Here is a 23524-nt window from a genome sequence, read left to right on the forward strand (position 1 = left end):
GGTTCACCATCGAATCTAGCAGGTTAACAATAACTTCCCGAGAAAAAGCCATCTGCTATGGAAGCTTAGAAGTGAGTTTATCTTGCTACTTATAAAGGAATTGAGTTCAGAGGAGGAACAGACGAACTCCGCCGAGAATCTGAGTTCAATTCATAAAGTTTGCTCAAGGACTTGTCGTACTTAAAGAAGAGAGCAACGATCGAGGTATTGAGGAGATCCAATTGAACACATTGAAGCCCACTACAGTAACGACATGATAGCACGTGATCAGGTTAAGCGGTCCTCGAAAGCTTTTATTTAGGAAGCGGATCACACCCAATATACAAGTACTAAAAATCACGCAACACGACAGCACGTGATTATGACATAACGCTACTTTTATTTATTAAAGTTGAACAAATAATTACAGCCCATAAAGTTGAGTAAACACTTGTGATAGAGGGATTAATTCGTTGTTTATGCACTTTCAAACCTTTTCTGGAAGCATACGGTTACCTAAAAAGTAGTTTTTGGCTACAGATAATAAAAGTGGTTAAGGTGCTAACTTAAAATACCAACGGTCTATTTGAACCATCATTAAAATGCCGTTGATGGATTCGTCGCGAAATAAAGGTCGCCATCCAAGGCGAGACGAATCTTCTGATCACGATCATCGTGCTATAACTGTGAACTGCATGGATGATATCAACAGGCAACGAATATCAAACTCGGAGGTACTGTTAATGGATAATGATCATCTCCATGATAGGCCTACTGATGTGGGAGGCGTAGCGCCGCCGTCATATTACCAAGTTGCGACCCCTAAATCACCTCATGAACTTTCTTTAACTCATGATGATGACATGCACATACACTCTGATCAGGCGACAAGTCAGCATCCTCAGAGAGAAAGCGAAGAAACGGAAAGACTGAAGTATGAAATAGCCAAAAGTGAAATAATGGAACAATTAAATCTGCAGATTTTGATAAAACACAAAGAGATGGATGAATTGGAAGACGAAGCCAGGATTTTAGGTGCTCAATCCAAAGTTTTGGAGATACTACATGATGATAAAGACCTGTTAACGAAAGTAGAGGAATATCAAATAAGGGAGGCTGCGAAGCAAAGGATAGAGCTTGAAAGGAAGAAGATGCTACAGGATACTGTTCCTTTGCAATACCCCACAACAGCACCTGCTAAGAGTGGCGGGGAGTACTATTATCACACCAGGAGTAAAAGTACAAATTCACACGGTACGGGAGTATCTACTTTGAGACCCGCGAACGATAATGTTATGGGACTTAGAATGCTTGGATCAAAAACTATTATTGACAGCACTTCATCCGGATCCGGATCCCTGAATAGCATGCAAACTACAGACCCCTTTGCTCCTCAGTTTTTCAATCAGCATCATAGAAGAAATTATAGTAGCACGTGTATTTCGAGTAATAGTGGAGTTATAGGAAGAACAGATAATGGTGATGCTATATTTAGAAGACTTGATGGTCTTTTAATTGTAATAACATGTTGCAAGTGTAAAAAGTCGGGTTTCACGTCGGCTCAAGGTATTGTGAACCATGCCAGGCTGAAACATTCCACGTCCTATTCAAGCCAGCCGCTAGCCGTCCTTAATAACCAGTGTATATTACCAGAGGAGAAACAGAATAAGATTGTTTGGGATAAATTCAAGGAACTGGGCCTGGACCCTGAAAAAGATTATTTACCTAACGCCCTAGGAAAGTTGCCCGGCGTTATAACAGGGTCAAATCCATCTTCCACACCATCTAGCTCGGAGAGGAGAGATAACACACCAAGTGAAGTACTTTCATCATCACTTTCACCAACTTCAATCCATCCTAATACTGAAGTATGGTCAACTAAGCATTTAGAAAAGATGTATGGCAAGAAGGATTTTCAGGAGATAGTAGATTATGTCAATGATGCAAAAAAAGATTTGGATGTCGTCTTAAAAATTCAGTCAGAACTTGAAGAGGGGGAAGATGAAGAGGATGACGAGGATCCAAACGAAGAGTCTGGTAGTCAACACAGCCCTTCAGCCCTCCAACAACAACCTAACACAGCTGATCGAGAATACAATAGTGACATGAAGCGAAAGGCATCTGCCATGGATAAAGAGGCCAGAGAAAGACTGCGGCATAGTGACAAAAGGATGCGTCCAGATGCACTTTCAATGGTTGATTTACCGGCAGACGAGAAAAGGTCATCTCACTACAATTTAAGGGCTAAATCGAAGTTGAGATCATTATCTAGAATTGAATAAATATTCCCCTAAATAAAGTTGAAGGTATATGAAATGTAAATAAATGCTTTATGATGTTGACTTTAGGCCTTGTAGCATGTGAAGTGTTTTCAACGTGTACCCCTGTGGAAAAACGTTTCCCTTAAATTGCAACTACTCCGACTGAACTTATCATCATACTTTACGCATACGAAGCCTTTGCTTAACGATATTGGCAACTAATAGTTGATTGTTAATGCTAAGGTATATGTATCAGAGGAAACTCATTGGAATTGCAACCTTTTGCCGATTTCAGTCATCCGGTCCTCACTGGTTTTACGCTACTGATATTCCCGTTACCAAGCCTTATGATCCAGAATATAAACCTACCGAAGAACCAAAAAAGTTCACCCCATTTTCAAAGCACGATTCGGATAGAATAGAACGGCTTTATAATCTGAACCCTGAATCCAAGGATCCTATTGCAGTTAATGAGGATTATCTTTTTGAAGTTTGTCTCAAGAATAAAACTCTAAAGCCAAAATATTGGGAGGGGTCGCTTTATGAGGTTCGCCGTGGCCTATGGTTCATAAATGATGATATTCCTCTTCCCTATGAATTATCAGTTGAGATTGAAGAGTATTCAAAGCAGTATAGCCCTAACAATGATGTTTTTCCATTAAAGGGGACCTATTCCCATGGAAAGTACGTGATGTTTAGTAGCAGTAATGCCTCTGAAGCTTACTTGATCTCTGATATATCTCGTGGAGGACTGCAATTAAGCTTGCTGAGGACAAGTAAATTAATCTCCAGTGCTACTAAAGTAACTAGAGGTTACTCCGGAGGCAAGGATGGTATCATTATGAAGGCAGCAAAGGAAATAGAACACCAATTGTTGGACCAAACCAAACATTTGGGCAAGTTGTCAGATAAATTAGGTGGTGAGTTAAAAGAGCTGTTATCTGGGTACAGCGGTGGTCACTCCAATAACATGATTGATAATGCCATGGAAAAGGAGATGGAAGGAGACTACGACAACAAGAACAACCGCTACAATAGCCCCATAAAGTCTAATTTCAGAGAAATTGATCATCTAGTACTTTGTGTTCATGGGATCGGACAAAGTTTGGGTAAAAAGTATCAGTATGTTAACTTTGCCCACTCTATTAATTTGCTTCGTACAACTATGAAGAAGGTCTACGCGGAATCACCAGAACTACAGATAATAAACAAATATAACTACAAACATGACGACTGGAAGGATAATAGCAGGATACAAGTCTTACCAGTTACCTGGCGCCACGATATACGGCTAAGCTCTGATAGTTCTGAAGTCGATACTGAGTATAGGGATTTACCAACATTAGGCGACATAACGGTGAATGGTATCCGTCCAATCCGTAACCTACTAGGAGACATTGTTATAGACGTTTTACTATACTGTGAAGCATACTACAGGGATATTATATTAGAGAGTGTTACAAAACGGCTTAACGATACATATATGAAATTTCGGGCCAATTATCAATCATATCCTGGAAAAGTGAGCTTGGTAGGTCACTCTCTAGGTTCCCTGGTTTTATTTGACATATTATCACAACAGGATAAATATCCATTGGATTTTGATGTTGATAACTTCTTCTCATTAGGCTCACCAATTGGGGTCTTCAAGCTGGTGCAACGCACCAGAATCTCTCCTTTCTCAGACTTAAAAAAGGGGACTGATGCACAGGGCTTCAGTAAGTTAAAATGCGGGAACCTATACAATATGTACCATTCCTGTGATCCTGTTGCGTACCGAATGGAACCTTTAATTGACAAAACATTTGCACAATATAAGCAAGAGAAGATTTCGACACCAAAGAGCAGCAAAATTGCAGCCAAAGTTTTAGAACTTGGTGAGACAATTACACATGAGAACTCCGAGAAGGTGAAGGTTTCAGATAGGCTTTTAAAAACTATGCTAGGACTCAACCGTAGAGGCCGGGTTGACTATGCAATGGAAGCTAAGCCATGGGAAGTAGATATAGTGAGTGCAATAAGAGCGCATTTTGACTACTTTGAGGAAGAAGAGATCGCTGCATTCTTTTTAGAAAATATATTGCGTCAGCGAAGGCCCGTGAATGAACTTTTTTGTCAAAGCTTGAAAAAAACGAAGCAGCCTGATGTTCCATCGTGAACAAGCTTAACAGAAAAGGTTATATAATAGCAGGTGAGTGTAATATTGATATTAGGATCACAAGGGAGTTATATTTGGAATATTAAAACTTACTATCCTTTTTAAAAAAAGAAAATGAAGTACATTATTGAGCATATGGAGTCTGGTTTCAGTGAGTGGGTCACACTGGAATATGCCCAAATCATTAGAGACATCGGTCATGAAAACTTAATCCTGTCATCATTACCAAAGAATACAACTCAAGATGATATACCAGAGTTACTAAGGAATATGAAGCTGCGCTGGACCACAGAACCTTTGGTCAACATTCATACTGTGTTCCCAGACCTTGAACCACTGGTGAAAGGCAGAGTCTGCTTACTTGACCCAAGGGCCCCAGAGGACCTTGCCCCCGCAGATGCTACAAAGTTTGACTACTTTGTCTTTGGGGGCATTCTAGGCGATCATCCTCCTAGAGATCGCACTAGCGAGTTAATGAGAAACTACCCAAATTTAATGATTAACAAAAGATTAGGAGACAAACAGATGACTACAGATACTGCTATCAGGACCACACAGCAAATTGTGGAAAAGCAGCTAAAATTTAGTGACATTAAGTTCATCGATTACCCAGAATTTAGGTTCAGTAAGAACGAAGCTACTGAGATGCCTTTCAGATACATCCTTGACTCGGCAGGAAAGCCTATCCTACCAGAAGGCATGCTTGAGCTGATTAAAAAGGATTCGGAGCAGACCTTAGACGATTTGTTCTAGATCGCGTGCCCGAATCTGAATGTATATTGGACTATTGTCCGCATGCATACATATATACATATATTTATTTTCAATAAAGGAATTCCTGCACTAATAATGATAAGTAGTCATAAACAAGACACATACCTTCATGCTTCAGGAAGCTCACTCATTACATTTGTCCCACATTAGTATACTATGTCGTTAAATCACGTGCTTATCACATGACTAGATAGTACACAATAGAATTTTCTAGAGCCATTACCCTGATATGACCGTTAAGAGTTTTCTTTAATATAAGAACAATCTAGCTTAACCAGCTATATTATTCAAAAATACCTTCACTAAAACCACGTTTGCTTTTCCTTTTGATCCAATCATATCGCTCATTATATTCTGAATCATGATGTCATTTTTGAAGTCTGCAAAATCTATCGTCCCATTGATGGACCGTGTGCTCGTTCAAAGAGTCAAGGCTGAAGCTAAGACTTCTTCTGGTCTATACCTTCCTGAAAAAAATGTTGAGAAGCTAAACACAGCAACCGTTTTAGCAGTTGGTCCTGGATTTACCGATGCAAACGGTAACAAGATTTTGCCAAATGTTCAAGTTGGTGACAAAGTTTTGATCCCACAATTTGGTGGTACCAGTATCAAGTTGAATAAGGATGATGAGGTTCTCCTATTCAGAGACTCCGAGATCCTCGCTAAGATCCAGGAGTGATTTCACGTTAGTTGATGGTGCGAGTGCCTTATAATCTATTTCAGGGCAGCCAGGACAAATTAGTTGCTTGTTGTTCTTTAGATATGCCATGTAAATAGCTATCATGTTTAAAAATAAATGAAACCTAGTGTTCGTCGAGGAAATTGAGGTCGAGATGACTAAACGCCTGCCCTCCTGAAGTATTTAGAATATCTTTCAGTTCGTTGGAATTTTGGCACTCCTTCATAAACCAGCCGCGGAACATATGGTCTCCCACTAACCCCTCCCAAATCTTCTCGCATTTTGCACCATCACATCGCACTTCTTCTGTAGTTTCCTTGTCCACAAAGGGTTCTGTCCATTGTATCCGCTTTGTAACGAGACGTTCAAAGAATTTACATGAGCGCTCATCGCCAATTGTTACTATTACCCCCGCACTTTGCTTTAAGTGTAAGCAGCATCCTTTGAGGAGTAACTGTTTCCCATTTGTTAATAGTTTAAACCGTATTTTAGGGTTCTTCAGCTGAGTGAACATGTAAACCTTGCAGTACCTGGTATCCTTCTGGGAGTTTTTGGTCTTTAGATTTGCTTGTCTTTCTGCTTTAGCTTCCAAGCTACGCTGTTTGTTAATCTCTAAATGCTTCTGCTTTCGTTGTGCAACCTGTTGCTTAACAGTTTGTTCCCACTTTGTCGGATCTTGGATGCTAGCATTGCTTTCTAAAACATGCATCATATTACTCAATTTTACCTTGGGCTCTGGCTTAGGTTCCAGACCTAGCTTAATCTTTTCTTCCACCTCTTGTCGTACCAGTTTTCTTTGATTACGTCTCTTCTTCTTCTGCTCTTTCTTAGTTAGGTAAATTCTCGGTACCACATTTTTACTTGCATTAAACTCCTTAACCACTGGCAAAGGATGCTTTACAAATCTGATACTCGGCCTTGTGTCCTCTACATCATCGTCTTCACTGTCTTCGTCTAAATTATTGTACGGCAATGTGAATTTGGGATGAACTCCATTAGAAGAGTCCAGATATTTCAAATCCCACCATTCGACATCAGGGATGTTCTTAAATGACTCCACGTAGCTAACTTCATCTTCAGCAGGCAATTCTCCTTCTTCTATCTTTCTTTGCCTCAACTTATTTTCCTGCTCGACCCGTTCATTTTCCAACCTTTGAAGTTCTAATTCTTTTGCTTTTGCTTCACGCAGACGATTGGCCTGTTCTATAACTTCACCAGGCTTGTAGAATTGAAATACGCCTCCTCTTCTTTTATTTTGAACCCTTTGGTATTGGTCATCGTCCAAGTACGGGTTCTCACGTTTGGAACGTAATAGGTTTAAGTTAGAAGATCGTAGGGCGGGATGTAACTCCGTCTGTAAACCCTTTTTATTATCCTTTGATTCACTACCCATCGCTATATCATCAAATTATCAGATATTATACGCCCTGTGTACTGGTTTGATGTTCCATTACCTAGTTTTTCTATGCGAATGTTGAAATAGTTTAAAAAATAATATTAACATGTTATATATAAAGTGAACAAAATTGATGCCAAACATTTTACAGTAAAGATAGACACTATTATGCGTGTATTCTTATCCGACGTACGTATATAGAACATTAAATGTGAATACTTATTATGTACTGATCTCATTCCTTATTTCAAAAATCCCCATCTCTTTTTCCGTCTCCCTGAAGGTATAGTAGCAGCTGCTCCTTCATTGCTACTCATGCTGCTCCTTCTACTTGTGATGGGCGAAGTGACCGTACTAGTACTAGTGCTTGCGCTTGCACTGCCGCCAAACAATGCGCCAAATAAACCAGTCCGCTTTCTTTTTCCAGCCGAAGTTATGGAATCGTTTGACTTCGTTCGATTAAGAGCATTTGCATTCGCACTGCGGACTTTTCGTAACGTTGTGTTAGATCCAAACTGCACACTTGACTGAGAAAGGGATTTCACTTGCCTCAATGGCGACATTTCCCTTAACGATTCATCCGAACCCATTTGCTGTACAGCCGTTGAACCGTCCGACCCTTTAACATTGTCCTCGAATTTGATAGTTGACTTTCTTGGTGGCAGCTCTGAACCTTGAGAAACACTAGTTTGGATCATGCTTTTACGCTTAGGTTTTGTTGGGATGTCAAGGACATCCAACATGGATTTCTTCCGGAAACCTCTATGCTTTTCTCCTCCTGTGATCATCCGTTGCATCTGCAGTATGGACTCAGATCCTGAACTTTCTAATTCTTTGTTAAATTCCATAGATGCGGTTATTAGTGAATCGATTTTAGCCGTCGACTTCTTGTCGGCGTCAAGCGATGTATTTGCATCTATTTTAGAGAACTCATCTTTCGTTCTCAGCCTATAATTCTCCCGTAGTTTGGAAACCCTGTTAAAACTACCTGCTAATGAACAGCTATGCGTTTGATTCTCCTGTTCAGAAACATCGCTGTCAATACTTGTAATATCACTAGCATTGATGGCATCATCCACCTCTGCCATAGAAAATCCTCCTCGGCACATAACCGATGGAGATGTATGCATTGTAACCAACCGTGGTCTATATGCTGGTGATGGCAGGCTTAGTTGTTGATCAGAAACATCACCAGCGACCTTCTCTCTTTTGAATGCGCTGCCTTCCGAGCTCATCTCGAAATTATGCATGCGTTTAGCCGGAACTATGAATACCGGCAGTGGGTACTGTCTGGCTAAAACTGAAGTTAGTCTTTTGGATTTATGATCGAGGAGCCCATCATTATCTTTGTATTGAGTAGAACTTACAACCAGAAAATCTGGAGAGTGCAAATTCAGGGCCTCCACCAAAACCTGTTTGGTGTCACCGATTATTATATCCACTGTAACTTTTATTGCTTTATCTTGTGGCACTACAAATGTAATATAATCAAGCAAATTCTGTAGCACATGCTCAACATTACCCACAGTATAACCTTCACTCCATTCCTCATCTTTATCCTTCACCATTGTACCTAGACCCAGCGAAGAATTCACATTAGTACTCCCAGGTCTTCTTACAGACCTAGACCTAGACCTAGATCTAGAACTGGACCGACTGGATGGATGTAATCTAAATGCTCCCCGCATAGAGGCCCTTGGCAAGTTCGCGACCACAACAATATGGTCCGTTTCAACCATTAGTTGCATTAATGCCCAGTCTAACGCAACCCAAGTATGCCTTCTTCCACTTACATGACATAGAATTGTCCGTGGAGACACAGGAAAACCCACAGGCGTTCTCGTAATCTTAGCAATTCTTTTCATGTTCGCGCGCTGGTCGGAGTTGTATGCAACCCCTTCATCGTTTACAACCGGCAAATCAGATAAGTCAACCTTTGGCTCAGGAAAGAGTATCTCTGGAAACCGATACCACTGTGAAGCCCCCTGGGCTCTCACATTTTCAATCTTCTCTTTGCGCTCTTTCCATTTCCGCCTCCAGTCTTTGTGGGTCCTATTAATTACGAAGGAATCGCTTAAAATGGTAGGCTTGCTAGGGTAATCAATCCGAACCCTTCTACCATCAGGCAATATATCCAACTTCCCCATCACACCACCTGCAGCACGAAAGTTCGGTGACCGTGACCTCCTCGGAGAAATACTGCGGCAAAACTCCTCCGACATTGGCCGCCTCCATAACCCATGATAATCAGAATTGTAGGTCGTATCTTCATTATTATAATATTCGTCCAAAGAATAATTATAAGCTCCATTTTCGCCATCAGTTCCTCGATAGCCATCGATATAGTCCTCTTCAAAGCCTTCCTCCTCTTCGGGAGAAATACCTTGCATGGGGACTGTATCAAATGATATCGTTGGTATAAACTGACTTGGGCTTATAGAGCGAGGAGAAGATCCAATATCAAGGCTTCTATCATTCACACATAGTACCTTTTCATCTAAGCCATACTTCCGATCCATATCTAATGTTCGTTTTGACCCCTTAATTACTTGTTTATTTCCGCGCGCGAAACAGTCTGCGCAGTCGCACAACTTAACATGTTTATACCAATCCTTTTGAGGATAACAGCAGTCTGCCATTGAAAATATGTCAGCCTTAAACAGTAAGCTTCGGTAGTCGAACTGTTATGCTTTTTGATGAATGTTTTCGTCAGTTATCACAAAACGTTGTTGATCAAATTAGAATCCCTGTAAGTACTTTTTAAAAGTGAGTTTCTTTTTTCCATCAAGCAACGATGAGACCAGCGTAAAAGCTCCTGACTAATGCTCATAAAGCGAAAGATCGACCTGTTGTGACGGACTTAGGGCATCATAGTAGGCGCAATTACGTTATATCTGTAATATCCAGTCAATTACTTCTTGCATACATGTCCCCTGTTTACAGCTAATTGTAAAAATCCCTACATCCCTATCCATTGTAAGGGTGGTATCACTTGTAGTATGTAAAATACCATTGCATAAATCGATTCCAATTTCCTTCGAGAGGATATGGATATCCTTTAAAATATGCTGGTTGGTTCCATCAAGATTGAATTTAGGGATGTCGTCGTAGTCATAATGACTCAATAGGGGTTTGATGAACTTCCATTGATAGGGGCTTGGATCGCTTGGAGAAGAAGGAGAGGACAGGTTTGCAGTGGTATTACTTTGTTGAGATCGGTATGACTGTCCTTGTGTGGGTTCTGTTTGGCCAACCGACAGAGGTACATCTGTAAGGTCTTTTTTGTTGCCCAAAACTAAAACGGGCACGCGCTCCGTATTGGTGGCCACTAGGACCTCATGTAATGTGCTCTTTGATTGCTCCCAACATGTATGGTCGCTGAGGTCCATAACATAGACTATGAGGTCTACTTTCTGCAGATACCTTCCCCATAGGAAACGGAAGCGTAACTGTCCAGCAAGGTCATATATTTGAATTGAAGTCTGTCCTATTGTGGCGCGCTTGATATTCGCTCCAAGAGTTGGTACAACATCTGCTTGGAAGGGCTCGCCTGTTAGAAATGCAGTAAATGTAGATTTACCACTGTTCTGAAGACCTAAAACAGCGATGCGGAGCTGCTACTTTGTTAGTTTAGGCGGACATTATTAGTCAGACTGTCGTTTGGATACATACCTGGCGCTGGGCAAAAAACCATTGCATATAACCCCGTAAAAAATCTAGCAAATTTCTTAACAGTTTCATCGAGGTTATCGTTGGTTTATGAGGTTTTTGGAAAAGTCCTTAGCTAGTGTTTTGTTGTTGATTTGATTGTGGCTATCTCTTGTCGTCTACCTGGCAGCGCTCGAGCAATACTGAAAACCAGACAGAAAAAGCTTCTGACGTGCCAGAATGTGTGCTTTAGATACGTTATAAAGTATGGTAAGTATAGGGGAGCCAGTTAGATATTAAGTGATTTACATAATCTGCCACCTCCTTAGGCATTGTTTTCTAGCATCTTTTGAACCATTCTGTCGAACCTCTTTATGGCTGAGTATCCTTCCAACAGTCCAAAAAAGTACCAGTCGATCGAGTAGTCCTTAGGGACTCTGTATTTCACTAGTCTTGGACGGAGCAACACGTAGCATTCAATATTGTGACAAATAAACACCCCGGCTATAATACCTAGTAGCGCGACATCTTGTGAAATGACCTCGTAAACTATCTCAGGAAGAGGGACAGAATCAATAACGTCCCTCTTGAAGTAGATGAGGACAGGTAAGTAGATAAGAGCAATCAATAACCATTCCTGAACGGAAGGGTAGTCTATATCTTTCACTTGTATGTGCGAGTAACCTCTTCCTGCGGCCGCTTCTTTGGACATCTCTATAAAGCGAGGTTTGGCCTCGCTCCAGTCTTTCAAAGGAGGATCAAATATGATAGTCTTCTGTAACTCTAACTCAAGCTCACTATGCTTGAACTGTAATGTGAAATGATCTTTCTCTAGTTCTATCATCCAGATATCACTGATTTTCTCAGTCATTGGAACCTTACCATAGTAGACGAGGTAGTCTTCTATGGCAGTTTTATGTTCCTTGTTCATGTGCAACATGATACGTTCGCTTACTGGGTCAACCATTGCTTGTATTTTATCAATTTACTGTAACTATAGTTGTGGGGGTGCTATTCGGCGGTGATCTTTTAAGTTTTATTAGTTATCTTCTCAGGAAAACTATGTTGACCCGAATAACACACTGGCGTTCTGCAACAAAACAAAATGATACGTCACAATTCTCCGAGCATTGGCAGATATGCAGACACTATCCACTACCCCTAAAGCTAGCTGCAGACGTAGGCTGTATATGCCCCAGGGCATTTATCCGGTTCGTATATAGCGAGATCACCACATTACCCGGAAATTAAAACACCAAATTTAAAACTCAATACTGTTTGTACAGATACGAATAGTTGCTTGGAAACAACGAAGTCTTTAGCTTGGAAGGCTGTATTAGGTTTGTCAGACTACTGCAATCAAGATTACTGTCTATTCTCAGTGTCAGTTTCGATTAAAAATTTTTTTTTTTGGCTGAAGATTTCCTTTAAGTGTTGAGGAGTCCAAATAGGGAGTCTATAGGTATACGTAATCACTGAATTACAAGGTAACTTAATTGGTAGGAAAGTTTTATTAGGTACATTAAATTGGGCTAAACTCCAAGTTAATGGATATTCCAGGAGGAAACATGCAAGATTCAGGACAGAGCAGCTACCACCATCACAAGTATGGCTCGTCTTCACATCCTGGTGGCCAGGGGATAGGGAAATACCAGGTGATCAAGACCTTGGGAGAGGGTTCATTTGGGAAAGTCAAGCTGGCGTACCATGTAGGGACTGGTCAGAAGGTCGCCCTAAAGATTATTAACAAAAAGGTTCTAGCTAAAAGCGATATGCAGGGTCGTATTGAGCGGGAGATATCTTACTTGAGGTTGCTTCGGCACCCACATATTATTAAGTTGTATGATGTTATGAAGTCAAACGATGAAATTATTATGGTTATTGAATATGCTGGCAATGAGCTTTTTGACTACATTGTTCAGCGGGACAAGATGTCGGAAAATGAGGCTAGGCGTTTCTTCCAACAGATTATAAGTGCAGTTGAATATTGCCACAGACATAAAATTGTTCACAGAGATTTGAAGCCCGAGAATTTATTGTTGGACGAGCATTTAAACGTAAAAATTGCGGATTTTGGGTTGTCCAATATAATGACCGATGGGAACTTCTTGAAGACGTCATGTGGGTCGCCGAACTATGCAGCCCCTGAGGTTATCAGCGGGAAGTTGTATGCAGGACCAGAGGTCGATGTGTGGTCTTCAGGTGTTATATTGTACGTAATGTTGTGCCGTAGATTACCCTTTGATGACGAGAGCATTCCGGTGTTGTTCAAGAATATTAGCAACGGTGTTTACACTATACCCAAATACTTGTCTGCAGGCGCATCCAGTTTAATAAAAAGGATGTTGATCGTAAACCCGCTAAATAGAATTACGATTCATGGGATAATGGAGGACGAGTGGTTTAAGGTCGAACTCCCTGACTATTTAACCCCTGTTGATCTTAGAAATGAAACTAGGGATAAGCAAGAGATGGGAGAGGAGGAAATTGATGAATCCCTGGTTAAAATGCTAACAAAGACTATGAGTTACGATACTGATGAGATATACGAGGCATTGGAAAGCGCCAACGAAACGGACCCAAGTGTAATCGAAATCAGAGATGCGTATCTTTTGATAAAAGAAAATAAATCTTTGATTGACGGTCTGAAGTTAAACAAGCAAAAATCAGAGACCTTAGATACATTCTTGTCGCAATCTCCTCCAACTTTTGATCCGCAAAGCAACCCATTAGAAGGTAATAGCATACAAGGCTCGTCTTTTGGCGGACGCCATGGCTCTAGTGCAAACCACCACATGAAGAAGCTAGCGTCCTCTCAGCAGAGAACTTACCAGCTTCCCTTTGCGGAGCAGCAAGATGAAGACAGTACCATTGCAATCTTACCAAGCTCTTTGCCCCAAATACACAGGGCAAACATGGTTGCTCAAGGCTCCCCTGCCGCCGTGAAGATCTCTCCTTTGAGTAACAAAAAATCGAAATCCAAGTGGCACTTCGGAATACGATCCCGTTCATACCCATTAGACGTGATGGGTGAAATATACCTGGCATTGAAGCACCTCGGCGCCGAGTGGGCAAAACCATCCGAAGAAGACTTATGGACTATACGTGTTCGCTGGAAGTACAAACCGGGAAATCAAGGCCAAGATACAATTCCAGACTTGATGAAAATGGTAATACAATTATTTCAGATAGAAACCAATAATTATTTGGTTGACTTCAAGTTTGACGGCTGGGAGTCTAGCACGGGAAAAGAATTTACGTCAACATCTACAGAGGATGAAATGAGCACCTTTTCTGCCTATCCTTTCCTACATTTAACTACGAGACTAATCATGGAATTAGCAGTTAACAGTCAAAATGGATAGTTAACGATGAAATATACACATATTTTAATAAAAGGTTTAGCACATACATCTTTACAGTATATAGTCAATTACCTAGCCTTCAATATGCTACTCCTTACAATATAGGATACGCTTGCAAAATTATTATCGGTATGTCTTATACCTTTCATCACCGTGTTTCCGAAAAAGGGAAAACATCAACTAAACGTTAAGGGACCTTATAAAATTTTAAATATTTACAACATAACAACTAAAGAGCAAAACTTTAGGGCAAATACAGATTAGAAGGTGCCACTAGACTCTCATAATCAGTTTTGGAAAGCGCAGTGGTACAAAATTTAAAAATGCCGAGTTTAATACAAAGCCAGGAGTCTTTTAATGAACTATTTCCTAGCCCAGTAAAGAAACGGCCCTCCAAACCACAATTAAGGACAGAGAAAATACAACATATAAGGTTAAATTCTGCCGAAGGTGGCCTTTCTGATAATGAGGAGCTGTTAAATTTGATATACAAGCAGATAAGCAAGTCTAAGAAAATAATGGTTTTAACAGGAGCTGGTATTTCTTGCAATGCAGGGATACCTGATTTCCGGTCATCTGAGGGATTATACAACCTTGTGAAGAAACAGTATCCAGATGTCCAAATTAGGTCGGGCCAAGATATGTTTGATATATCTTTGTTTCGAGAAGAGAAGCTAATAAGTGTTTTTGCAACGTTCATGGATTCTTTGCATTCAAGCGCTATTGTAGCAAAGCCTACAAAAACGCACGAATTTATTGCACATTTGAAAGATAGGAGCAAATTACTACGCTGTTATACTCAGAATATAGATGGTCTAGAGGAGCACCTTGGGCTTGCGTTGTCCAAACCAATGGACCCACGCGTCTCTTTCAGTTCTCAGTGGAAAAGTTTTGATGTAGTCCAGCTACACGGGGACTTAAACTCCTTGTCATGCACGCAATGTTTCAATAATTTTTCGTGGTCACGTTCATGGAAGCGGGTTTTGAAAGCTGGAGAATTACCCACCTGTCCGCGCTGTGTGGAGCTAAATGAAATAAGAACAAACCAGGGTAAGCGATCGCGAACGAACGTGGGGATTTTAAGGCCAAACATTGTGCTCTACGGAGAAAATCATCCGAGTGGTGAGTTCATTAGACAAGGCCTAAATTTAGACGTTGCTAAAGGCAAGCCTGATCTATTGATCGTCATGGGAACCAGCTTGAAAGTCGATGGCGTGAGAAGGTTGGTGAAAAGCATTAGTAAACAAGTTCATGAGAAGTCTGGACTCGTGCTATTTATAAATAACTCTAACATTGGTGATTGCAGTTGGCATGGAATAATAGATTACCAAATAGAGTCTGATTGTGATCTCTGGGTTGCTGATTTGAAGAGGAGAATCCCTGAGTTCTTTCTTTCGCAACAACAGGCTGATCGTGCCAGGCAACTGAAAAGAGAAGCTAGCGAATTGAGAAAAAAACAACGTGAACAAAGAGAGAGAGAAGCTCTTGAGCAACAAGGTCCTTTGACTCCAAACACTCCACCCAGTACACCATCACCACCGAGATGGAGGGAACCAACTACTCCTGAGTTAAATTTTGATGACCAGCACACGAATGAGTTGGCTCCGGCTGCAATTCAGGAAGCATATACAGATCCAATCATTGTAAAAGAGGACCCGATGAGCGACGTATTCATGCGATTAATAAAGGATAATAGACAATATAAAACGTTTAATGTCGTACAACCAAAAGAAGTCATGATACGTGATAGAACACCTTTGGAGAACTCACATAAACGTAGACGTTTATTGGATAAAAACACTAAACAAGAAGTCGAAGGTATACCCACAGATATGGACGAAAAAAATCCAAATCAATTAATCCTGGAGGGAAAGTGATCCTATGCAAATATCCTTTACCTTTCTTAAACCCTTGCATTACGGCATCTAGATACAATTATATATTCTAGTAGTTTTAACTTACATATGTACGTTCAATTTATAGCGTAACGTAATTTGGCGAAGTCTAAGCATTTTATAAAAGGCGTCAACCTTAAAAAACATAGCATCTCATCGAACATTTGCAACCTCTTTAAGCTCTTAGCTGGCAAAAGAATAATTAGTGACTACCTATAATACCTCAATAGATATACTATGAACAAGAATCAGAAGGATAAGTTTAAGGAACGTCATATTTCTCATAAATACAACACTCTTCATACCATTCCAAGGGTTGGCATTCCACAAATATCTGGGTTATATTTAAAAAGCTTCTATAATGCTCTAAAAAGAAACCGGATAGCGCTACCGACAAGTATTTTAGAAAATGATAGGAAGTTTTGCAGTTCGTGTGGGTGTATACAGATATGTGGCTATAATTTGGAGGCGAAGGTAGTTGAAAGTAAAACAGCCGGCTCTATTACTAGAAACTTGGCTTACAAATGTCTAAACTGTAATAAGGTGAAGCTATTTGAACTTTCAAGCCAAGAGGATACTACTAGCGTAGAAAAGTCACCTTTTATTGCTAAATGGCCGAAAACTCCAAGTGAGAATAAGACGAAAGGTGCGGTAACTAAGAAAACGGCTAAAGACAGAGCAAAAATGAGGAAAAATACATTGAGTAATATGTTAGCATCTAAGAAACAGGAAACTGCATCTAAGAATAAAGTGACTCTCAGTCTTTCTGATTTCTTACAAAAGTAGCACATACGGTCCATCCGCAAAGAGCTTTAGGAAATAGTACGACATCAAAGTTAGGGAAGTCTTCTAAAAAGGAAGACAACTAATTACTAGGCTAATTTAACTATGTGAATTTAATACGTGCGTCAAGCTTTTAACAGCTTTGGATCCTGGATCCACCGCTTCCATTGCTTTTGGAATTTGCGTATCTACATTACTTACATGCCCATCAGGTTGCAAGTTCGAACCGGAAATCTCAGACTCCCTCTTTTCCATTAAATGAGGAGAATTAGTGTTAGTTATACTATTTCTCCTGCTTAGGCCATGCATAGATGTCAGCGATACACCAGTGTACCTTTCCATTTCTTTCATGCCCAATTCATCATAAATATCATAATCGTTACTGTCTTTCATCGTATCCAATTGTCTTATCCTCGTGCACAATCTAATCCATCTCCTTCTTCTGTATTGTCCTCTGTTACCATCATAACTTAAGTCGTAAACCCATTTTGTTTCTGTATCAACATCCACATGTTGAACAATTCCTTCATTCACCCATTTCCTTGGATCCAAATCCAATACCCAATCATATTTGCTTATCCATTCCCATTCCTGTGGGGCCTTGACGTCACTTAATGATAGGGCAGTGCTCTCAAGTGACTGTTGGGCAATTCTGGACTTCGCCAATAACGTAAAATCGTCGGGCGAATAGCATACGGTTTCCCACGCTTTAGCCTGTTTATTGAATTTCTGGATTTCAAAAATCGCCGCCTGGCGGTTTTCTCGGGGCTCGTAATGGTCCCAGTATTCATTTACAAGTTTCTCTAGGTTATTTGAAAATGTCAATAGTCTGATTCTTGTTTCCTCAGAGTAAAAATATCCTAGGAATGAGTCTCTAAAGTTAGGATGTAGCAGTATAATAAACGACCACCCAAAAGCTAGAATAAATAATTTGAACGGAATCCATTTATATAGCGTATCCATATACAAAAGATTGAACACACTAACCAAAAACAGCGTCATAAATGTCGCAGCGCTTATATTCTCGTCCTTGAAGAACGCAAACTTAACCAAAAATGCGTCAATGAAGTCATAAGCAATCACATACAATACCATATGGTTTTGCAAGTCCGTCAAGTTCAATAGGAACTCTTTGGAGAATTCAGGAACTGGTTTGGGAATCTCAACCTCTTTCAAAGGTGGTCCCGTAGCAGGGATCGGATTTGAAGTTCCTAGCTCGTCCCAGGGCTCCGGACGATGAGTATTCAAGTAACTTGGAACCATCACCACAAACAAAATGTAAAGTAATGGTCCACTACTTAGCATAGGAACTGGTTTTAGCACCACAAAAGAAAGAAGTGCCGCAATAGAGAGAGTGTACGCTGGGTTCTCCCAGTTTAAAACTCGAATGACTTCATTCAACATCTTGAACGGAAAACTCAACCTAGCATTCATTTGAACAAAGTTGCGACTCATAATCGGTACTGATAGGCCTGGCCGGTTTTTACCAGCCTCCACCCGAGACCCAATTTTACCTTCTGCATCGTCTGCTGGTGATGGAATTGCTATGTTAATGACTTTCTCCACCAATCTATCAAGCAACAGTCCTTGTATACCGGAAGCATGCAGTGTTTCAGTCTTTGTAGCCATTCCCTCAGTGGTTCTACTCGTATAGCTTTTAAGGGAGTCCATAGCTGATGCTAGTGAGCTTTTCGTATTGTCTTTTTTGTTATATCTATTAGTCGTATCGTTATTATCCTTAAACTGATAACCAGTCCTCCTTTCTCTATCGTCTCGAAAGAAATTGGCTACCGTATCTACAACTTCCATGTGCTTGTGTCTTTTAGAGTCTTGTTTGCTTTTGAGTTTAAAAATTATGTGATTAAGGAAAGGTTACGTTTTATGTTGAACAAAACCATCATTTAATGACGGTTCCCAGGATTCTATTGTTTGTTTAGAGTCGTCAAAGGGTATATTAAAGTATAGTAGACTGGGTAAACTCTTCAATGACCTATACAGAGCTGAAAGATGTCAGTAGTGACTATTTAGGCGGAATATGTTTACACGATGAGCTGAATCAGCTGATAGTAGCAAGCTGGGATGGTACCGTATCATTGTACGATTGGGAACAGAATAAGTTATTGGGACGATTACGTCACAAGTGGTCGTTAACAAGCGTTGCACTATGTGTTGGGTCTACGAAATGCTACGTTGGTAGTGTACAAGGTGAAATACTAGAACTTGATTGGGAATCTGAACGGCTGGTTTTGGTACAGGGTGTTTCATGCACCTTAGGGGTATCATGTATGGGTAGTTATGGTCATTATTTGGTTGCTGGGTCGTGGGATGGAAGTTTTATCGTTATTGATACCAGACGGAATTCCGTCAGTACGAAGCAGAAGCTGATTGGGAAAGTTCTATCGTTGGATTGCTCTGAATCCAGGATTGTATGCTTGACGACAGATGGTATATTTGTGTTCGACGCGTTGAATCTGAACAATCCACCCATACGACGGGATTCAGGGCTAAAATACCAGTCGCGATGTATCAAACTTGTGGGAAAGGATGCTGGATATGTTCAAAGTTCGATTGATGGAAGGGTAGCTGTTGAATATTTCGATAATAGTGTTGCTAAATTTGCATTTAGGTGTCACAGGTTGAACTTGAAAGACATGCAGCTGGTGTTTCCTGTGAATGCACTTTGTTTTAATCCCATTTCTGGGATGTTGTATACTGGTGGGGCTGATGGAAAGGTTGTAGCTTGGAACTTGGTCTCAAAGAAAAAGTCTGAAGAGCTACCTAAAGTTGAAGATAGTGTTGTGAAGCTGTGTTGTAACAAGAAAGCGCTGATCATTGCTGCGTGTGACGATTCGTTCAAAACCGGTGCGGTAGCGGATGATGTAAAATTACATCCTAGTAGGATTTATATTATGCCGTTGAAAGCTTCCTGATTTATTTATGTTATATACAGGTGTCATGCCCCTCATTTTGGAGCTATTTCCTCTTTTTTTGAGTTTTAGCTGATATGGCATCTGGACCGTCGAGTTTCCTCTTCATAACATTTCGAAGCAGCTTCTCGTCCTCAATTACAGTGTAGGAGTTTTCTAAGGAGTTTTTACAGGCCTCCAAGGATTCAATTTCTGAGTTTAGGATACAATTGGCCATTTCTTTTCTGCGTTGGTCGACACCGGCATTACCATCTGTAATGACATTGGTATCAACTTTGGGAGGACGCGCAGGATAATCTTTAAGCCTATTTTCTATTATAATTTTCCAGATTTCAACGGCCTGTTGTGTTACACGCCCCCCTTCCAATAGTTGAAGAACCTTCTTCGCTGTCTTTCTGACTTGCACCACCAATTCATCTTGAGTAGTAGTTTTTTTCAAAACTTGACTCAATGTAACCAGCAGTTGCAGAACAAAGGTGCATTGAGGGAGGACGTGCCCATCCACATAGCAGTCGTAGATTGGTAAAATGACGTCTTCATCTTCGAATAGTTCTGAAACCCATTCTTCGTCACTCGATAATATTTCCAGTACTTTCTCTAGAACAGCAACCTCGGCACCAGTGCGGTTGGAAATTGCAGCAACTATACCCTCGAGTTTAATCTCTCCATAATCATACTTTGAACCGCTCATTTCAACGTAGCCGTAACGTCTAAGGATTTCAGCATTGGAAAAAGGACCGTATATATTATAAACTTGTTCACCCTTTGGGATATCCTTTATAGCCACCATCCGCAACATATCATCGTCATAGGTCAAGTTAGCATTCACTAGGTGTGTATCAGAATTTAGCATGTCGGCCAAGGCCACCATACATTTAATGTAGCGAGCTTCATCTTCATCCTCTTCCTCCTCATCTTCTTCAGCATTGTCCTCTTCAGGGAGCTCACAATCAAAAGAATATGCCATTATAACAGAAGCAATATGGACAAACTCTTCCCACGTCATCTGTTGAATTTCCTTGATGTTCCCTTCGGTAACATATTTCTTCACACGCTCGAACATCTGGCGAGCATTGTCCTTACCAATACGTGAGACTATTAACGAAGGCTGCAAATGGGACAGCTGCTCATCGGTCCAGTACATTAGATTGTCAAGTTGGCTAGCACTTGGAAGTACTTTCAAGTACGGCCACCACCGGGACTTTTCCTTCAACACATGGTATTCGTAGTACAGGCAAGTAACCAGTCCTTCCCAATGACCAAAGCCGTTTAGCAACGTCTCTTCAACTGCAGGGTAGTCCTTAACCAGCGCACTGGTCTTCACATTAAGAAGAAATGTCCTTGGCAAGCTGAAAAGCACTTCGCCCTCTGCGATATCCTCCGAGGCAACAACACAGCGGTTCTCACCTTTACTACGATGATCAACCAACTTGATCTTCGGCGACAATTCTGCCTCAGAGCTCTCTAGCCAGCGCACGAACTCATCAGTTGCAGCTTCAAACTCATCAGCCATCCTTACGATATCCTTTTTTCACCGTTGTTCTGCCTCAGTTCTAGCTCATCTCATCTCTAAAAATGTAATTTCAATTTCGGTAATTATGATTCCACATCAAAACACATACAAACAACTCACATATAATGTACATATTTAGGTCGAGTAAATCCCACGATAATCCTTTTACTAGCCCTTTGACCTATATTAACCAGATATCAATTATGGACGTTCTTTAAGCCCCTTATCACGTGATAAGGAAATTTACCCGGCTTTGATGAAGAACATTCCAGAACCTATAAGCGTTTTAGCTAAAGTTACTGCAAAGGCTAATATAAATGAAGCAACTGAACTGAACAGTCTGACAATTGAGATCTCACTCCCTGACAATATTATAGCATTATAGATTCAGATATGTCTACTGCAGAAGATTTTAAGAAGGAAGGTAACAACGCTTTTGTTGCTAAGGATTTTCAAAAAGCCGTTGAATTGTTTACCAAGGCTATTGAAGCTTCAACGGAACCAAACCATGTGTTGTATTCCAATAGATCAGCTTCACATGCATCTTTGAAAAATTTTAAAGAAGCATTGGCTGATGCTGAAGAATGTGTTAAAATTAACCCAAGCTGGTCTAAGGGACATAACAGATTGGGAGCTGCTCTTTATGGGTTGGGTAAATATGATGAAGCTGAAAAGAGCTATCAAAAAGCACTAGACTTGGATGCTAGTAATAAAGCTGCAAAGGATGGTTTGGACCAAGTACGCGCTACTATGCAACAGAGAAGCCAACCGGATTTGGGTCTAGGTAGCATGTTCCAAGATCCAAACTTGATTCAAAAATTGAAGACTAACCCAAAGACTGCCGAGATGATGAAGGACCCCCAATTGGTTTCTAAGGTTTTGCAGTTCCAAGCCAACCCTCAAGCTATGGGCACACAGCTACTACAAGACCCAAGAATGATGACTATTATGGCTGTTATGTTGGGTGTTGATTTGACCATGGGTGGAGATGAATCAAGCTCTGCTCCAAAGGAGGCCTCCTCTGACAAGGCTCAGGCTGCACCTGAATCTTCTAAGAAGGAGTCTGCTCCTTCTAAGGAGCCTGAACCTGAACCAATGGAGGTGGATGACGACAAGCGTAAGGCTGAAGAACTAAAGACGGAAGGTAACGCTTTATACAAGAAGCGTAATTTTGACGAAGCTATCGAAAAGTATGACCAAGCATGGAACTTACACAAAGATGTGACGTTCTTGAACAATCGTGCAGCCGCTGAGTATGAGAAAGGTGACTACGAATCCGCCATCAAAACTTTAGAGAAATCAATCGAGGAGGGTAGAGAGCTTCGTACTGATTACAAGATCATAGCTAAATCGTTTTCACGTATGGGTGCTGCTTACCACAAATTAGGTGACTGCAAGAAGGCCATTGAGTACTACGAGAAGTCGTTGACTGAGCACCGTACTCCTGATGCTTTGACAAAGTTGAGAAACTTGGAGAAAGAGTTGAAGAAGAAGGAAGCTGAGGCTTACATTGACCCTGAAAAGGCCGAAGAAGCACGTTTACAGGGTAAAGAATACTTCTCGAACAGTGATTGGCCTAATGCTGTGAAGGCTTACACTGAGATGATCAAGAGAGCACCTCATGATGCCAGAGGTTATTCAAACAGGGCTGCTGCTCTAGCAAAATTGATGTCCTTCCCAGAAGCCATCAAGGACTGTAACCAAGCAATTGAAAAGGACCCTAACTTCATAAGAGCTTACATTAGGAAGGCAAATGCACAAATTGCCGTAAAGGAGTATTCTGGTGCCATTGAGACCTTGGAGACTGCTCGTACAAAGGACGCTGAGACAAACAATGGTGCTAACGCTAGAGAGATTGACCAGTTGTATTTCAAGGCTAGCCAGCAGAGATTCAAGCCAGCTAACGCTAATGAAACCCCTGAGGAGGCTTATGCTAGGGCTATGAAGGATCCTGAGGTTGCCGCTATTTTACAAGACCCAGTTATGCAATCTATACTAGCACAAGCTCAACAGAATCCAGCAGCACTAGAGGAGCACATGAAGAACCCTGCTGTGTTCAAGAAAATACAGACTTTAATAGCTGCTGGTGTTATCCGTACTAGATAAATGAGTGAAATGGATATTTTTGAAGCGGATGAATCATAGG

General features: G+C 40.8%; 15 protein-coding genes across 15 annotated transcripts; 9 read left to right on the plus strand and 6 right to left on the minus strand.

Annotated features, from left to right (window-relative positions):
• Positions 1 to 581: 581 nt before the first annotated feature.
• Positions 582 to 2261, plus strand: AHC1 (Ahc1p; the record flags this gene model as incomplete). Its single annotated transcript, XM_018134213.1, has 1 exon — positions 582 to 2261. The coding sequence occupies one exon, from the start codon at positions 582 to 584 to the stop codon at positions 2259 to 2261; it is 1680 nt and encodes a 559-aa protein (XP_017989515.1).
• Positions 2262 to 2475: 214 nt separating this feature from the next.
• Positions 2476 to 4398, plus strand: DDL1 (putative carboxylic ester hydrolase; the record flags this gene model as incomplete). Its single annotated transcript, XM_018134212.1, has 1 exon — positions 2476 to 4398. One exon carries the CDS (start codon positions 2476 to 2478, stop codon positions 4396 to 4398), a length of 1923 nt encoding a protein of 640 aa, XP_017989516.1.
• Positions 4399 to 4512: 114 nt separating this feature from the next.
• On the plus strand, positions 4513 to 5151 carry SFM1 (protein-arginine N-methyltransferase SFM1; the record flags this gene model as incomplete). Its single annotated transcript, XM_018134211.1, has 1 exon — positions 4513 to 5151. One exon carries the CDS (start codon positions 4513 to 4515, stop codon positions 5149 to 5151), a length of 639 nt encoding a protein of 212 aa, XP_017989517.1.
• A 382-nt stretch (positions 5152 to 5533) lies between these two features.
• Positions 5534 to 5851, plus strand: HSP10 (Hsp10p; the record flags this gene model as incomplete). Its single annotated transcript, XM_018134210.1, has 1 exon — positions 5534 to 5851. The coding sequence occupies one exon, from the start codon at positions 5534 to 5536 to the stop codon at positions 5849 to 5851; it is 318 nt and encodes a 105-aa protein (XP_017989518.1).
• Positions 5852 to 5975: 124 nt separating this feature from the next.
• Positions 5976 to 7244, minus strand: PRP3 (U4/U6-U5 snRNP complex subunit PRP3; the record flags this gene model as incomplete). Its single annotated transcript, XM_018134209.1, has 1 exon — positions 5976 to 7244. One exon carries the CDS (start codon positions 7242 to 7244, stop codon positions 5976 to 5978), a length of 1269 nt encoding a protein of 422 aa, XP_017989519.1.
• Positions 7245 to 7489: 245 nt separating this feature from the next.
• AW171_hschr84573 (HHL246Cp) lies at positions 7490 to 9886 on the minus strand (the record flags this gene model as incomplete). The annotated part of the gene is made up of 1 exon (XM_018134208.1): positions 7490 to 9886. The coding sequence occupies one exon, from the start codon at positions 9884 to 9886 to the stop codon at positions 7490 to 7492; it is 2397 nt and encodes a 798-aa protein (XP_017989520.1).
• A 249-nt stretch (positions 9887 to 10135) lies between these two features.
• Positions 10136 to 10988, minus strand: AW171_hschr84574 (HHL245Cp; the record flags this gene model as incomplete). The annotated part of the gene is made up of 2 exons (XM_018134207.1): positions 10136 to 10864; positions 10920 to 10988. 2 exons carry the CDS (start codon positions 10986 to 10988, stop codon positions 10136 to 10138), a joined length of 798 nt encoding a protein of 265 aa, XP_017989521.1.
• A 232-nt stretch (positions 10989 to 11220) lies between these two features.
• Positions 11221 to 11862, minus strand: AW171_hschr84575 (uncharacterized protein; the record flags this gene model as incomplete). Its single annotated transcript, XM_018134206.1, has 1 exon — positions 11221 to 11862. The coding sequence occupies one exon, from the start codon at positions 11860 to 11862 to the stop codon at positions 11221 to 11223; it is 642 nt and encodes a 213-aa protein (XP_017989522.1).
• A 580-nt stretch (positions 11863 to 12442) lies between these two features.
• On the plus strand, positions 12443 to 14260 carry SNF1 (AMP-activated serine/threonine-protein kinase catalytic subunit SNF1; the record flags this gene model as incomplete). Its single annotated transcript, XM_018134205.1, has 1 exon — positions 12443 to 14260. One exon carries the CDS (start codon positions 12443 to 12445, stop codon positions 14258 to 14260), a length of 1818 nt encoding a protein of 605 aa, XP_017989523.1.
• A 323-nt stretch (positions 14261 to 14583) lies between these two features.
• HST3 (NAD-dependent histone deacetylase HST3) lies at positions 14584 to 16137 on the plus strand (the record flags this gene model as incomplete). The annotated part of the gene is made up of 1 exon (XM_018134204.1): positions 14584 to 16137. The coding sequence occupies one exon, from the start codon at positions 14584 to 14586 to the stop codon at positions 16135 to 16137; it is 1554 nt and encodes a 517-aa protein (XP_017989524.1).
• Positions 16138 to 16392: 255 nt separating this feature from the next.
• On the plus strand, positions 16393 to 16941 carry SNM1 (Snm1p; the record flags this gene model as incomplete). The annotated part of the gene is made up of 1 exon (XM_018134203.1): positions 16393 to 16941. The coding sequence occupies one exon, from the start codon at positions 16393 to 16395 to the stop codon at positions 16939 to 16941; it is 549 nt and encodes a 182-aa protein (XP_017989525.1).
• Positions 16942 to 17037: 96 nt separating this feature from the next.
• Positions 17038 to 18747, minus strand: PEX29 (Pex29p; the record flags this gene model as incomplete). Its single annotated transcript, XM_018134202.1, has 1 exon — positions 17038 to 18747. The coding sequence occupies one exon, from the start codon at positions 18745 to 18747 to the stop codon at positions 17038 to 17040; it is 1710 nt and encodes a 569-aa protein (XP_017989526.1).
• Positions 18748 to 18923: 176 nt separating this feature from the next.
• On the plus strand, positions 18924 to 19868 carry BUB3 (Bub3p; the record flags this gene model as incomplete). The annotated part of the gene is made up of 1 exon (XM_018134201.1): positions 18924 to 19868. The coding sequence occupies one exon, from the start codon at positions 18924 to 18926 to the stop codon at positions 19866 to 19868; it is 945 nt and encodes a 314-aa protein (XP_017989527.1).
• Positions 19869 to 19911: 43 nt separating this feature from the next.
• On the minus strand, positions 19912 to 21378 carry RKM4 (ribosomal lysine N-methyltransferase; the record flags this gene model as incomplete). The annotated part of the gene is made up of 1 exon (XM_018134200.1): positions 19912 to 21378. One exon carries the CDS (start codon positions 21376 to 21378, stop codon positions 19912 to 19914), a length of 1467 nt encoding a protein of 488 aa, XP_017989528.1.
• Positions 21379 to 21771: 393 nt separating this feature from the next.
• Positions 21772 to 23484, plus strand: STI1 (Hsp90 cochaperone STI1; the record flags this gene model as incomplete). The annotated part of the gene is made up of 1 exon (XM_018134199.1): positions 21772 to 23484. One exon carries the CDS (start codon positions 21772 to 21774, stop codon positions 23482 to 23484), a length of 1713 nt encoding a protein of 570 aa, XP_017989529.1.
• Positions 23485 to 23524: the final 40 nt, after the last annotated feature.

The sequence above is a fragment of the Eremothecium sinecaudum genome, chromosome VIII, assembly GCF_001548555.1.
Source record: "Eremothecium sinecaudum strain ATCC 58844 chromosome VIII, complete sequence".
NCBI lineage: Eukaryota > Fungi > Ascomycota > Saccharomycetes > Saccharomycetales > Saccharomycetaceae > Eremothecium > Eremothecium sinecaudum.